The following is a 15,565-nucleotide window of genomic DNA, read 5'->3' on the forward strand; positions in this document are numbered from 1 at the left end:
TGTGATCTACGATGGTTGAAAATCCTGGTGGAGTCCTTTGATGCCAAAGCCATGACATGCGGGAAAACCAGGACATGCAGTCCAAACTCCTACGAGCAAACGACATACAGATGATTCACAGTGCAGTCAGCCTGTTACCTTATGACATATAGTGTGTGAAGGTGGAAAAGTGACATCACCAAAAATCAAAAGTGTTTCATTCTCTGGGGAACGTGAATATCCACAACAAATGTCATGGCAATCCAGCCATTAGTTACCTTCCATAAAATGTTGAGAGTTTGGCTAAAGGGCAGCCCTTTCAGGAATTTCTTCAAGTTGTATGTGTGGGAATTGCTGCCTGTAGGAAGCAGTAGGGGAAAGGTCACCAAAAATACAACGATCCATCCTTTGGGGCACCATGAGTATCTGCAGACATCAATGCTAGGCCACCGCCCAAATGTGGAAATTCAAGGCATCATCAAAATCTGCTGAAATGATCATCTGGAGAAAAAAACCATCTGTACCAAATTTAACTCTCCCTTTGCTCTTCAGCTCTACGTGGTGAATTATATTGCTTTATAGAAACTACCTGACACAAACCCTTAACAACCACACAGGTCGTTTTTTTTTTTTTTTATTCAACCCTCTCATACGACCCATAGGAGTGTCTCCTGAAATAGCGGCCCCTGTGGCGGCAGGCGAACCGGACCTTGATTGTCATGGTTACAATAAATAAACACTCAGATTTGCTGCGCTTGACTGCACTGTATGGTTGACATCCACTGGGCCTTTGCTACTACAGCTAGTCATTTTTTGGGTGGCTTTCAGAGGCTACAGACCATAGCAAACACCAGACAGGTCATCTGGTCATTGCAGGGCTAAAATAAATTGTCATTCACACCTGTGGGCAACTCTCCACACCAGCTGGCTCTAATAGTTTTGGACTGTTGAAGGGGAACTGGAGCAGCTGTAGGAGGCTTTACCACTTAGCCATCACCCAGCTCCAAACATACTGCTGCCACCTGAAAATGTCCAAAAAAAATAAAAAATCCCTGAAATGTTTTCCTCACTCTCGCCGACCTCCTCCGCCCTGACTAAGGGTTGAGCTCATGAAAATGTATTTGCCACTGCAGCCAGACTGCTGCGTCCCACTTTAAATGAGAACGAGCGTGTTTGCTGTGCTCTAATGATGTCAGACAACCTCCACATCCAGGGGAACAACAAACCTGCACCACACTGTGGTGTATGTGTTTGCAGACAGTGTATTTGTTTGTCTTGCTGAGGATCTTGGTGTGTGGCTTCGCTCTGTGTTTACAGGTGTGTATGTCGGGTGTTTTTTTTTTTTGTTTTTTTTTTTTTGCTTAACTGACTGCAGATATTCGTGTGTGGTTCCTACATGGGAATCTTCAAATTGTGTGTGCGTGTGTATGTAGGCTACAGTTAAATTAGTGCCTTAGTACACAGTAAATTAATGCATAATGAATGCAGCCCTTCACAGAACTCTTTAATTACAGACAGCGGGAAGTCAGAACTCTGCATTCTCAAAGAATCACTGTTTTGCCTTTAAGAATTCTAACAAACTTGCTACTGAATTGCAGAGCTCCTTGGCATCCCTTGTTTCTAACAAACTGGCTCGGGTTTGCTGAGGAACTCGGCTTACTTTATCTCATCTGTGTGTGGGGCTCATTAGCGTACCCCCCTGAGAAGGTTAAGCTACACGCAGTGTGTTTGTCCTGAGCCTTAGGGACGTTTAGCATTCAGACGGCACAGTTCGGAGAAGACGGCCTCTCCTCCCTTTTTTTTTTTTTTTTTTTTTTTTTGCTAAGGCAGGTTACTTGTTAGCGATGTGCAGTGGAGTGAAAGTGGTTGTGAGTGACAGAACTGAAAAGTTTTCCCGTCTAGACATGTTTAAGTGGATTATAAGTGCTGCCCTCTTTATTTTTCTTTTTGCGTCAAAAGTGATGAAGATGATAGTCATCATTATTATTCGGCTTCGTCAAAGGGACTTTTGAAGTGTTAATGAAATATTAATGTCAGGTAGAGTACTTGGTAGTTGACACTCTAATTCATTTCTTCTCTGAAGTTCTGTTTTCATCCTCCTTATTTCATGAACCTTTCACTCTGCTCAGCTGTGTCTTCGTTGTGTGTTCGCTGCTCTCACACGTCTCCTGTTTTATTTCAGGGTACAAGTGATTTCTGTGTGTCCCCTGACAAGTACCTCATGAGCCAGACGAAGACTATCATCAGTGCTGGTGAGCTTCAGTGTGAATAATATGACGAATGTTGCATTAATGATGTTGTAAAAGCTGCGGCCATGACACTAATTGTGTTTTAGTTAAGAGAAAAATGAATGAATGAAGATGAATTTCATCAGCATCTTCTCCTCTGTGTGTGTGTGTGTGTGTGTGTGTGTGTGTGTGTGTGTGTGTGTGTGTGTGTGTGTGTTTGTGTGTGTGCGCGCGTGTTCTCCACAGATATTGTTCATTACTACCTTTACTGCAACCAGACTCTCTCCAACCCCTTCCAGCAGGTAAGAAACGTGTGTCAAACTTGAGGATGAGCTTCTAAATGTTGACTGATACGACCTTGTAAACAGTCATTCATTCATTGTGACTTACAGGTCATAAGACCTTAATGTTTCAAGGCTAAAACACGGCTAAGTGTGGCTGAAATATTAGTATTTTGTAGACATTAGGCAAGGGGCGAAGCTGTAACTGAGGACACTGATGTCATGCCATCTGCATTTTTTCCGGCAATTTGACTACACATTAGTAAGTCTACAGGCTCCCAGTATGTTTTTACTAAATACACCTGAATTTGACTTATATCTTACTTTGGAACCAAGTTTTGATCTCTTTGATGTTTTTGTTTAAAAAAAAAAAAAAAAAAAGATTAAAATGTGTGTGTTTCATAAAGACTTTTGCCTGAATAAGACTGAATAAGGAAGGTTTCCTGATTTAAATTAGGAAATATCTGAAAGAATACATAATCAAGCGTAGGAATCCAGCCAATCATTCAATCATTCATGATATTTGATGCTCTACCACATGTTGGTCATTATTCAGGATGTATTAAGGTTTGATACCCAGTGGCTACAGCCTGTTTGTATATAGGTTACATAAAGCCATTGTTTCAACCTCATTTAAATCCAATCTAAAGTTAAAGCAGGACCTAACTACATATTGAAATATTGTCATTTAAAGGCAGTTGAGATGGGGCTCACCTGCTAGAGCATGTACCATGAAAAAGGCTTAGTCATAACTGCAGGCGGCCTGGGTTCAAATCTGACCCCCTTTGCTGCATATCATGTCCTCCCTCTCTCTCTCTCTCTGACTTACCTGTCTCTCCCTCTGGTGAAAGATGTCTTTAAAAACTGTTGAGACAACAGTTAATGTTGCCAAAATGTCTAAAAACTTTCATCTATCAAATGTGTTTTGCTCATTTTGAAGCTAAATGTCCGGATGTCTTTTGACCTGCAACTCACAGCATCAGTGCCGGGTGGGGAGTTCATTTCCCTGCCCCTCGAGCCTCATCTTTGTCAAGCTCTTTCTCTCTGTCTGGTCCTGTCGGTCTGACTTGCGTCCTACTCTCACCTCACACCTCGCTAGTAGAAGTTACAGAATTGCCATTTCTTCCTCTGTGCTTGTATTTCTTCATTCTTTGGCATGTATCAAGCAAACAAGCTAAAACATGCCGAAGTGATACAAAGCTGCCAAGGCGAAGTCTATAAAATTGCAGATTAGATGAAGCAATTTAATCTTCCTCTTCCCTCTCTTCTGAGGTTTCCGTTCAGAGAAACAGAGCAGGGGTTTTGGGTCACATCACTGACTTCACTGCTGACTGATGTCAGCGGTAAAGTCAATCTCTGCGAGCCCTGGCCCAGCAGAGCTCAGATCTTATTATCTGAATCTTGTGGACATGCCCTGAGGATAACAAGAGCACAGCAGCAGAGGGCAGACAACTATCACCCTGCCTGGTAAACAAAGTCAGCACTCCTTTTTTTTCCTGCCACACAGATACCCAACAGGTGCAAGGTTCACAAGCAAGCTCGCAGCTACAGGAGTTCACACTGACTTGCAAACATACAAGCTCTCTCTCCCTCTTTCAGTTTTTATATTGTGTCACTTTCTCGCCCTCATGTATTCTTAGCCTGAACAGCAGTGGCGCCCTGCAGTTCTGCCCTCTGTGCTCTTGTATTTCACATCATTCCTGCTTCAACTGTTCCTCTTTCCACAGCTCTTTTTTCTATTCTTATTAACGTCATCTCTTCGCCTTTTCTTACTGTCCTCCTCCATCCACTTTCTCTGTCCTACTTTTACTTTATTTGACTCAGAACAAGCTCGCCAAAACTAAAGTAAAAAATAAAAGAAGAAGCTAAATCTGCTCATGCCATTAGATTGTGAGGCAGAGAACAGTTTGACTATGGACAGTCATCCTGATCCAGAAAAAAAAAAAAACTCAGATCAGAGGAAAGCAATTACATTTATGGATAGTTGAGGTAATTGACCATATCCTGTTTCAATTTAACACTGTGCCACAGGCCAGGCTCCTTGTTAGGTTGTGTGACTGTGAAGACACAATTTTACTTGGAGTTGTGAACGATTAATATATTTACGGTTATGCTTGGTTGTTAATTAAAGAAAAAAAGACAGTGCAGAAGGTGCTGTCTGTCAGGTAGGATGTGATTATCTAGTTATATTGTGTTGAATGTGGAGGCTTATTTTGCCCCCTGTTGGTGGGCACACCAACCAACACGACTACAATGGCCGACTCATGCTACAGAGTGTAGTGATAGGATATTTTTATATCAGCTCATTCACCTAAAAAGCCAAAATGCAGTAATATTTAGCCAAAACTGAGTTAACAAAATAACCTGTGTTTACAGTATAAAAAATATTATATATGTCGTGCAATTTTAAGAAATAACATGTAAAGCAGTAACATTAATTAACTCCGGCTAGTAAATTAGCTTCAGCTTAGGCTAGCTGTGACTGCACTCTAGCTAGCCTTAGCTGATGCTAATTAACCTTACCTTCTTACCTAATGTTTCCAACCTTTTTCCTGTAATTGAAAAATAAATTTTGACTCTTCAACATCCTTTTAACTGAGTTTGTTTTACTACATAATAAGGCAGCAGCTAAATCCAGCAGCTGTACAATATTACGATTTTACTGCTTACAAAGCTGTTGTACACATTTGCTACACAGCCTTTAAACTGCAGACCCTTTTTTTTCTCAATGTCACAGTTTTTGTAGTTACAGTGATGCATTAGCCTTTGCGTTTTGTCTTGAACACATTGTTCTATGTTCTTTCATACATCAAACTTCTTCTTATTAGCATTCAAGGCTAACTGCCAACTGTTATTTTTGCCATCAATTTATCTGGATTGTCTGTATAAAATAAAGTAACAAATGAATTTACAGTGTTAGGTAGGATACTATGCTTTCATCCATGTGTTATCAGTTTGTGAAAGGACACAAAGTCTACATACTCTTTTAGAAACCATGAACATGATCATATCATTTGGCAGTAGCTCCAGACTTGCTAACCTTTATTTTCCACGCTATATGCTCACTCTTCCATTACGACTCTCCCTTTAGGACTCCATTAAGATCAGTGCTGCTCCTTCATTTGCATGCTCTTCGCTTTCTTGTTTGCAGCCTCTGACCATCTTCCAGAGGTCCCTGACCACCATGCAGATCCAGATCCAGAGTCTGCTTCAGTTTGCTGTACCTCTGTTCCCTACAGCTGAGGTATCTCCCACATAAACACTACACTATAACTCTTGTTCTGTAGTATTTGACAGTCTGAGTAGGATTAGAAGGTGCTTAAGTATTTTTCAGTGATACGGTGACCTCTCCACAGAGAGACCTACTGGGTATCCAGCATTTGCTCAACTCGTCAGAGGCCAGTCTGCACCAGCTGACCGCCCTGCTGGACTGCAGGGGGCTCAATAAGGTTCGTACACTGCATCCTAATTGGCATCACAGCAGCACAACTAGGTCAACAGGAGAGTAAGTGGCCACGTAGGATTTCAGCATAAGACTGAAAGTGGAGCTGGGAACAGAGCAGAGAGAGGCACAAGAGAAAGAATTGGAAATTTAACAAGATCAACTTCTTCTTCTCTGTTTTTGTGTGAGTTTCCTGCACCGTCTGACTCGTACAGTATTGCTTGTTACTGCAGTGCGGTTTACATGAATAATGTGCATGATATGAATGAAGTAAATGTCTTCCTGGAGACCACACACACCAGTGCTCTAAGTGCTTGTTCATTCATCTCCGCCCCATTTTGCCTGCCGTGAATTCAAACATGGCAGTTAAGAGTCGGCTGATACGAGCGGACCGTGCGTTTGCTGTTTCGTTTGTGTTTATGTTCCGTTTGACCTCTTTAGGATTACCTGGACGCGATGGTGGGGGTGTGCTATGACGGGGTGGAGGGTGTGCTCTACCTCTGCCTCTTCTCCATCCTTGCAGCCTGTGCCTTCACTGTCATGCTGTGTGCCATTCCCAGGGCATGGAGACAAATTGCCTGCAGGTCAGTTCGTTCTCTGCTTGTCTGCCTGCCTGAGCGCCCTCATTTCCTCATCCTGCACCCATCTCTATGCAGCATCACATTCTGTGCTGTATGAGCCAACCCGTACATGTGTGTGAATATTTTTTCACAATTGTACAAGAGCCCAGTTGTTGTGCCACAAATGCAAATACTGTTGTGTGACTGCAAGGTCTTGGACTGCAAAATACCTTCTCAGAGTAGCTGATAATTCACTGGCATTAATCTGTGTTTACTGTGTGCTCCCTCCATGTAAACATACTTTCATATGAAACATTACTGTTCATCCATTTAAAGCACCATTCAGCTTGTTTTGCATGTTATAATCCATTCAGACTTACTATTGCAAAAAGCACAGCATAATATTAGATCAATTTCCCGTTTTTCACATGGCATTAACTTTATTTCATTGTCATTTATATTATCATCATGTAGTCATGCAGGTGTGAGCAGAGGCTGTTTTGAAAGCACTCGGGATATAAACTACCTAAAGGCAATGGGTTTTTTTTAACATAAGAAAACAACCAAATTATTAATAATAATAATTATCTTTTTCATCATGTCCATGTCTGTTTATTTGGTTTGATTTCCTGACAGCAGAGCGTGTGAATGCAAATCTCAGAGGTTCCTGGAGTGGTGCTCCACTCCACCACTTGAAAGAGTCCCTGCTGACAGCTGCATTATCGTACACTGATAACACAGATCTGTCAAAAAAAAAAGTGTTATCGAAATGTTGACTGTGATCAAACGCATGTGCCAAGAAAGTGTTAAGTCTCTTTAAGCTGATATTCATACTGTACTAAAGGAACCCGTGGCTTCTTGGAGTTTAAGTTCAGACAAAGCCAGGGGCTTTCAATGTCTGACACCGTGGGGCCGCCCCGCAGACAAAATTAAGGCAATTTAATAATGTTAAAGAAAATATTGATAGTCCAACAAAAAATGGATAATGGATTTTGTCACTCCTAATATTATTCTTTGTTTTACTTTTGGGGATCATCAGGCTCTAAATTTTGCAACTACAGTTCCCATAATGCTTTAGGCATTATAATGTTGGCATTCATTGACAACTTTAGCCCTGTTTTTTTTTTCATTTTGAAGCCTTTATTTGTTTATACTTTGGCAAATTGGCACCATTAAATGTATGTCGAATTAACTAGTAGCAGTTCCTGTTTGCAGTTTACCCGTTGATGCACAGACGTAGTATGACTGGATTACTTTGATAGTGAAGAAACTTAAAAAACGTGATGATTCTTAGGCAAATGGTGAAGTTACACAGTAAGGAGCATCTGTTTTTCTATGATGAGCAGATTTATTGATATTTATTCAGTATGGGCATCAGCGATAATGATATGTGTTGGCCACGCTGAATCTGTGTATTTTGTCGGTGGGATTTTCTGAGTTGTGAAGAAGAGAGATGTGACTTAGAGAGGAAGTAGCTAAATTGTCTCCATGTGTTGCATTGATAGTAGGCAAATCAGCCGGCCGAACTACAACAACTTAACTTCCCATTGTTTTTTACAACACTGACATGCATTTGTCCTTTTCACCTCACACACAGTATCTCCCCTTTAACCCTCCCGCCTCACAGTTTTTAAAGCCTCTTGACTAAGCCAATCGTTGGGCTTCTCTGCTGATGTTTCTCTCCACTTGTAGGGAGCAAGATTACGACGACATCGACGAGGAGGACCCGTTCAACCCACGGGCGAGGAGGATAGGCTCTCAGAACCCCAATCACACCAACATGCACAGCTTCTGCAGCTACAGCAGCAGCATGGGCAGCCAGAACAGCTTGCACCCGCCCGCCCCTGCTGTCTCCAACGCCCCCATGTCTGAGTACATGTGAGTGAACGGAAAAAAATGTGTGAAAATGCGATTTCTAGAATGCCTACAGCTTCTGAGTCACCTCTTTCGTTCTTTCTCAGGAACCAGACCGCTCTGTTTGGGGGGAACCCACGGTACGAGAACGTGCCTCTGATAGGACGAGGATCTCCACCCCCTTCGGTGCGTTGGGTCCCGGAGGCCAAGTCCTCCCTATGATGTCACTTCCCACTGAGCTAACAGACAGGTTTAAGCTTCAAAGCACAGGAAGTTGTCCTTACTTATAAGTCCTGGTTATATTTATTATTATATTTGAACTCAGTGACTCGGCCCGCTTCCCTCCTTTAAAGTTCACCTTTACATCACTCAAATGTGAAGCCATATTTAACAGCCTTCCCTTGACTTTTTTTTTTTTAACAATTTGTCAAAGGTTTTTAATGAGATACTCTTTCACTGCACACTGTGCCTTTTTCTGCCCTCCATAACGTACACTGGGCTGACTTACAGCAGCAAAGCAAGGAGAGGAGAAGTAATGTAGTTAATATTTAATCATGACGTGAACATCGTTTAGCCTCTCTCAGGTCAAATCCCCAAGAGAGAGCGACACAGGTCTTAACCCATACACTCGCTCACTGTTGACACTAAAGCTTTTCTTCCTTATTGAATACATTTGCCCCCCCCCCCCCCCCCCCCACTGGGCAACTTGTCTCGTGTCATACATGAGTTACATGAGGGAGATAAAAATGGAATCATTTTGGATTAAATTTTCATCGGGCACAGCCTCACATACGTGTATAGCTTGCTGTATATGTGTGTGACGGAAAACAGCATTCTGCAAGTATTTAATCATAATATTCTATTTTTTTATAAAAGGATATATTAGGTCTGTCTGTTTGATTTCGCTGAAAGGAAATAAATACCGAATCCATAGATAAAATCAATCTCACCACAGTATATCTTTTTGTAGACAAAAAAGAAAAAGAGTAAGATTGCTTTCGTGTCAGTCATCATCTTCATTAACCTTCAGCCTCTATTTCTATCCGGACCAGAAAAATGTGATGTACTTTGCCTTATGACTTCTTTCTTAATTAATACCAGCAAGTAATGTATAATTAAAGTCTCCCTCATGACTACAACTGTACAGCACCATGCAGTAGTCTTCCGCTAACAGCTTCTTTTATATATTTTTTGTTTGTCCGTTTGTCATGTGTATGTTTGTTTGTTTTTTATCTTTCATTTCTATATTTCCTCTTTCTTTTAATCAACTTTTGGAGATATACTCTCAGCAGTATAGAAACAGAGTAAGTCTTTTCAACTCTTCCTCAGGATTAACTCCACCCCCCCACCCCCACCCCCACCCCACACACACACACTTTTCCTCTGTTGCATCTCCGTCTTTTTACCTCTCCTTCATCCTCACATCACTTTGTTTGGTTCCTGTGCAGTTTTCCTGTTTGGCATGGCTTTAAACTCCCAACCTGTTGTCCTCATCCCAGACAGTCTTTACTGAATTAGTGAGGGATGTCTGCCCCTGGTGTTCACAGGGTGGTACTGTAGTTATACTCACAGTTAGCCCCTGTGCATGCAGTCCTGCTCCAGTCATTCAGTCCTGTAGCTTGTAGTGCCATGAGGTGTTTAGCACCAGGCATTTTGTAGCACTTTAGAATCTATTCCATTAGAGTTTTGACAGAACTAGAATGGTGCCATTATTACTGTTAATGTCAAAGTGTGGGAAATAAGCAAATTGTGCATTTAGTAAGGGATTGATTTCTTTTAGCGAACTCCAAATCTATGCACTGAGCTAGTTTAGTTTAACTAGCTCCCAGAAACTCCACTAAAAATCTATCATTTTAGCTTCAAATACTCAACTGCTGTAAGCCCCTAAGAGTCTGTAGCTTACTGCTTTATGGAAGGCAGCAACTATAATTAGCCCGGATTAACAGCAGTTACAATTAGAGCTGGGTATTGTTTGACAATTTAAGATACTAGCATTGAGTTTCATTACCGATAGCAACAATTACCTGAGAAATATTCTATAAGTTTTTCTACTTTCTTTTATTTAACGAAAGAATGAAAAGTTCTCAAATGTTAAATATTGAATATAAGAATCTGATGCCAGATTTTGGTACTTGACAGTATTCTGTGCTGCTGCAGAAATATTTTGGCTGAGTATTGAGGGTCATTATTCATAGAACCAGGGTTACTGCAAAGTTTGCCAAAATGTGTCACAATGTTCATTACCACTCCTGCAGCATAGTCCGCTCATTCTGTATGTTATATAGCAGAGAAGTGTTTTATGCTGCGGGAGTGGTTTGAGAAATCTCTGTGTATTTTATTAAATTTACATTCCTGGATCTTTATAATCCAATGTAACTGCTGTAAATCCAAACTGACAACATCAACTTTTCAGAACAACCTTTCAGGCCTTCAGAGAGTGAGAATTAAATGCTACAAAGACCGGTTTTCAGTGCACTATTCCTTTAAACCCATCATGACATTTTCTTCCTTTTTTAGCTGATGATTAGGTTCAGTTCATATGTGTGAAATCTCACTATCAACCCACAGAATCCACCTGTAATCTTCTCCCTGTGCGTGTCTTTGTGTTTGTCTTTTGATCCACAGTATTCCCCCAGTATGAGGGCCACCTATCTGTCCATGACCGAGGAACAGAGTAGACACTTTGGGAACGACTTCCAAGCATAGACTTCTCTGTCTGCCCGAGGAGGGAAACAGCATCTCACACACAAACGCACACACCTTCAACAAGAGAGGAGTGTGCGGCTATTCCAAGCATCACAAAGAACAGTGTGACATCTAGTTTGTCCAGGACTCCAGCCTGTGTGGTCTCAGGACAAATGAACCGTATCTGTACTGTTCTCTATGTGTGGTACACTCATAAATGATTAATCTCACTTTCCTGCCCCAAATCCTTTTGTTGAAGAACTTAATCTTAATCCGCTGTGTTCCTCGGCTACCTGACACAAGTTTTGAAACATGAACTGTATAAACCAGCCTCACGCATCGAGGGGGAAAAGGTGTGATGACCGTCTGTGGGTACCTGAGTCCTTCAGGTTAAACACCGGTGATAGAAGCAATTTTGAGGGTTAACTTCTCACTGCAGTAAAACTAAGCAACATGTTCCCAATAAGATAAGAAAAAAAAGACAATTTAAAATGAATTGTCTCTTGTTTTGCATCTACAGCCCTTCAAAGCTTTGAAAAGGAGATGTGCATCACTTCTGACAACTTACATTCAGGTCTCCAAAGAGAAAAAAAATGTGAACATGACAGCTGATGTAAACATGCCATAATATTTTCTATGTGTTATGCTTCATGCTTGATATTTGTGAAGCACAACCCCTGCACTGGCAGCACACAGCAGGAGGTACTGCTGAGATATATAATTTATTTACATTCATACACAGACACACCTGTGAGTGAAGCTTTATGTTTCTGAATCTCTGGAGACGTGACGTTGAGACCACGACTTCTGTAAATAAGTTGTACAATAACAGACTGTTGTCTTATTCTGATTTGATTTTTGTTTAAACAATGTGCCATTTTTTTATATATTTTTTCTAGTTTTTTGTGGCAATGTCACATAGGATCACTCTTCTTTTGTATTTTCTAAAGGGCCATTAATTCATATTGTCTGCATATCTAATTCAACTAATACAATAAAGTTGTAATTTCTGCCGTAATTTGGGAAGCTGTGCTGCTCTAACTAGAATTAATGAGAATTTTCAGGTAACTATTTTCATCAAAACAACCTATCCAAACAGTTTGGACTGACTAACAGTGGTTTTCCGTAGGGATTTAATACATGCAGTGTCATTTATTAATACTGATTTTGTTAAGTGTCGTTTCTTTCAGCATGTTACACCACAGGCACTGAGAGTGGTGCTTAATTTTGTGTGTGACCTCAGACTGTGGGGTCTAATTGTGAGTTGAATAAACCAGTTTTGGGTACATCTTGCTGTGTCTTCATTTTGTTGTTGGATGTTAATGGGTGGGTGCACATGGGAGAGTGTAATCCACACCCATTGCTTCACACAGTATCTTTTCTCACAAGATAAAAAATGCAGTCTTTAAAGGGGATTTATCTGAGCTCATAAGTGGAAAAATTCACTACACACTTACTAGTTACAGCTTTCCTGGCCTGACATTTGTGCGATCAAAAATCAAATATTACTTTTGACTTTTTTTTTTGTCAATGGTAGATCATTACAGTATGCCAAGAAACTGAGTTTGGTGACTTTATTATCATCATCTTCATGAAAGGAGACAAGTGAAAAACCGTCAGGAAAAAAACCGCCAGGAACTGATCCCCCAAAATGACTGGTGCGTGTATCTGATCATTTTCAGGTGTTTTTAATTAAATATCTTTGGTCTTCACATGGTGGCCACAACAAACTGTAACTGTAGTCTCAGTAAGGTAATTTTTTAATTCTACCAGCAGATGTCAGCATAGTGTTACAGACAGTGCTGCTCAGTACAAGCTGTATTACTGTTAATGTGCTTGTTGTTCTGCATGAGAGGCTGTTGTGGTTGACTACAGTACAGAATATTTTGGGTTGGAAAACTTTTAAAGGTAGAAGATTAAACATGAACAGCCAACAGTTACAATGTGTTAATTTTTGATTTGTTAATTTTTTTATTTTTCATAAAAAATAAATCCAGGTCATACCATTTGTTTTGTGTAGCATATATATTTTTATGTATTTATTTAAGCAATGAAAAAGACAAGCCCACACGTTTTTATTTTAGAAACGGAAGTGCTATTGTTTACAGTAGCCAGCTTAACACCGGTGCTCCGCGGATCTCCAGGGACAACACACACACACGCACACGCACACGCACACACACATACACACACACACACACACACACACACACAGCAGCAGCAGGGCAGCGGAGAGGAGCGACAGACAGGGATAGGGAAGTGAACGCAGCAGGTGGGCTGTTGCTGCTGCCGGTGTTACCTGCCTCTCTCCGGCTCTCCTTCCTGTCTGCCTCCGCCAGGTAAATTCTCCGCTCGTGTTCGTGTTCTTAACCTGTTGAGCGGAAACACACGATGAGAAACGGAGGAGCGTCGACGCACTTTGAAGCACGAAGGGGGAATTGAGCTTGGACTCGACTGATAGTGAGACAACAGGTCGTGAAGTAAGAGAGACACGACGGGAAAGCTGTGAGCTCGTTGGTAGCTCCTGTTTTTACTCCGCAGAGACAGTCAGAGACCGTTACAGCAGCTACACAGAGCCCGCGAGTAGTTGAGTGTGTGTACGGAGAGCTGCAGGTGGTTTATTTCAGAGGGGGTGGCGGCAGGTAGCGAGCAGGATGGTCCAGTGTCCCGTCTGCTGTTGACGCTCATTATCCTTCTCTCTGACCGAAAGTGACCATGAAGGACACGGGGGACTCAAAGGACCACCAACTTACTGTGAGTTTACACTAACGTTACTATCTGTCCTTTGTAATGTTGCTTTTTATTCCAAATATCCTCAGACACTCAGTGGCCACTTTATTAGGTACACCAAGTTCACTTCTATTGTGCTATTGGTCAGTTTTTGTTGACTGTATGAAATGTGTACATTCAAGTATGTGTTTATTTATCCATAGTTAAAGATGGTGGTATATTATACTGAGAGATGTTTCTAATTTATTGTCCTTCCTATATACATACATGTATGTGGCAGAATTTGATGTGAAACACTTCTGAATAAAATGCAGACCAGTACAACACCACCACCCACTATGACCTCACAAACATATCATTTATTTAACACCTCTGTGAACATTATAGGTTTCATAAAAGTAGATTTATAGCAGAACAGTTCTGTTGTACTGTACAGGTGTACCTAATAAAGTGTCCAGTGAATGTATTTTCTTTTCTTTTTTCTTTTTTCTTTTTTTTAAATAACTAACTAACAGACACAATAATTCCTAACAGACTGCCTTGTTGGTGTTAAGAACTGCAACAATCGGTCAATTAATTGTTTGGTTGATGGAAAGAAAATAAATCAGCAACTATTTTGATAATCAATTGATCATTTCAGTCATATTTCAAGCAAAAATGGCAAACATTTGATTGGTTCCAGCTTATTTTCTCACTCTTACATTATAAAAAAAGGAATATCTTTAGGTATTCAACCTGGTGCAGTTGGACATTACGATGGGAGTTTCTAACTGTTTTCTGATGTTTTACAGACAAATAACTAATGGACTAATGGAAAGATTAACTAATAACAGAAATAACCATTAGCTGCAGCCCTATTGATGTTATATGTTAGTTTTCCCAGCCCCTCACCACCTGCACTGTGTTCTGCAGCCTATATCTGAATTATTGAAGTGGCTGTTTCAGTTGCCTGGCCTCTCTCTTGTCCAGCATGTAATGCACTTTCTACAGGGTGCTGACAGAGGGAAGACCTTATTATTCTACCACTGTTGCTCTTGTGGTACTAAGGTGGATTAGTATTATTATTATTACAAACACCCCAGAAAAACCCAGCCATGCTGTGGTGTGTACATCTGAGTTGTTCCTAATGGTTACATATGCCAGCTAGCCTCCACTGCTGTGATTGCTATTGTCTGGTTTCATCCCATTTTTCTCCCATTAAAAGCCTTTTTTACTACTCCGTGTAAAAATCCTGCAGGGAGAGAAAATCTTAACAGCAGGGTGACTCTGAATGAGTGTATTAATGTAATAATTCAATCGTTCAATTGTGTATCTGCCAAATGCTATCCAGGAAAGGCTCATTTAGCCTTTAAAACTACAGGTGTCTGTTTCACATTTGAGATGAGTGTTGTGATAATATGTTATCATTATAATTTGTCTCATACTTTTTGCAGGTGAATTGACAATAATTAGACTGTTAAGCGATTAAAATGGACAATGGAATAATATTAGTCCCTCCATTCATCCATCTGTTTTCCATCACCTTCACCTTCATGTGACTTATCCCAGCATGCACAGGGCAGAGGGCAGGGTACACCCTAGACCAGGCACAAGTCTGCCACAGCGCTAACACACATTGGCAGTCAAACACATTTAAACTCATATTTATATATAAGGGAAAATTGACTTTCTGGTCGACCTAACCTGCATGTGTTTGGACTGTGTAGCTGGAAACTAGATAGAAAAAAAAACGTGAAAATGAGGATAATAAGCAAAATTCTTAAAGAAAAAAACATCAAACAGGGTTTGGTTTAAACCCAAGGGCCT

At 40.8% G+C, this 15,565-nt stretch overlaps 2 protein-coding genes across 3 annotated transcripts in view; both read left to right on the plus strand.

Annotated features, from left to right (window-relative positions):
• The window catches only part of ttyh2 (tweety family member 2), a 94,595-nt gene extending 82,289 nt beyond the window's left edge, over positions 1 to 12,306 (plus strand). For both annotated transcript variants that reach the window (XM_022743508.1, XM_022743509.1), the window contains 8 exons: positions 2,162 to 2,231; positions 2,454 to 2,509; positions 5,640 to 5,732; positions 5,845 to 5,937; positions 6,372 to 6,514; positions 8,183 to 8,368; positions 8,452 to 8,530; positions 10,970 to 12,306. In XM_022743508.1, coding sequence (XP_022599229.1) covers positions 2,162 to 2,231; positions 2,454 to 2,509; positions 5,640 to 5,732; positions 5,845 to 5,937; positions 6,372 to 6,514; positions 8,183 to 8,368; positions 8,452 to 8,530; positions 10,970 to 11,050 — 801 coding nt within the window. In that variant the 3' untranslated portion in view covers positions 11,051 to 12,306. The remainder of the gene's footprint in view (positions 1 to 2,161; positions 2,232 to 2,453; positions 2,510 to 5,639; positions 5,733 to 5,844; positions 5,938 to 6,371; positions 6,515 to 8,182; positions 8,369 to 8,451; positions 8,531 to 10,969) is intronic.
• Positions 12,307 to 13,744: 1,438 nt separating this feature from the next.
• Positions 13,745 to 15,565, plus strand: part of kif19 (kinesin family member 19) — a 35,415-nt gene continuing 33,594 nt past the window's right edge. Inside the window, exon 1 of the mRNA XM_022743153.1 lies at positions 13,745 to 13,783. Within this exon, the coding sequence (XP_022598874.1) occupies positions 13,745 to 13,783 (39 nt within the window). The remainder of the gene's footprint in view (positions 13,784 to 15,565) is intronic.

This window comes from Seriola dumerili, unplaced genomic scaffold (assembly GCF_002260705.1).
Source record: "Seriola dumerili isolate Sdu_G_001 unplaced genomic scaffold, Sdu_1.0 BDQW01000068.1, whole genome shotgun sequence".
Lineage (NCBI taxonomy): Eukaryota > Metazoa > Chordata > Actinopteri > Carangiformes > Carangidae > Seriola > Seriola dumerili.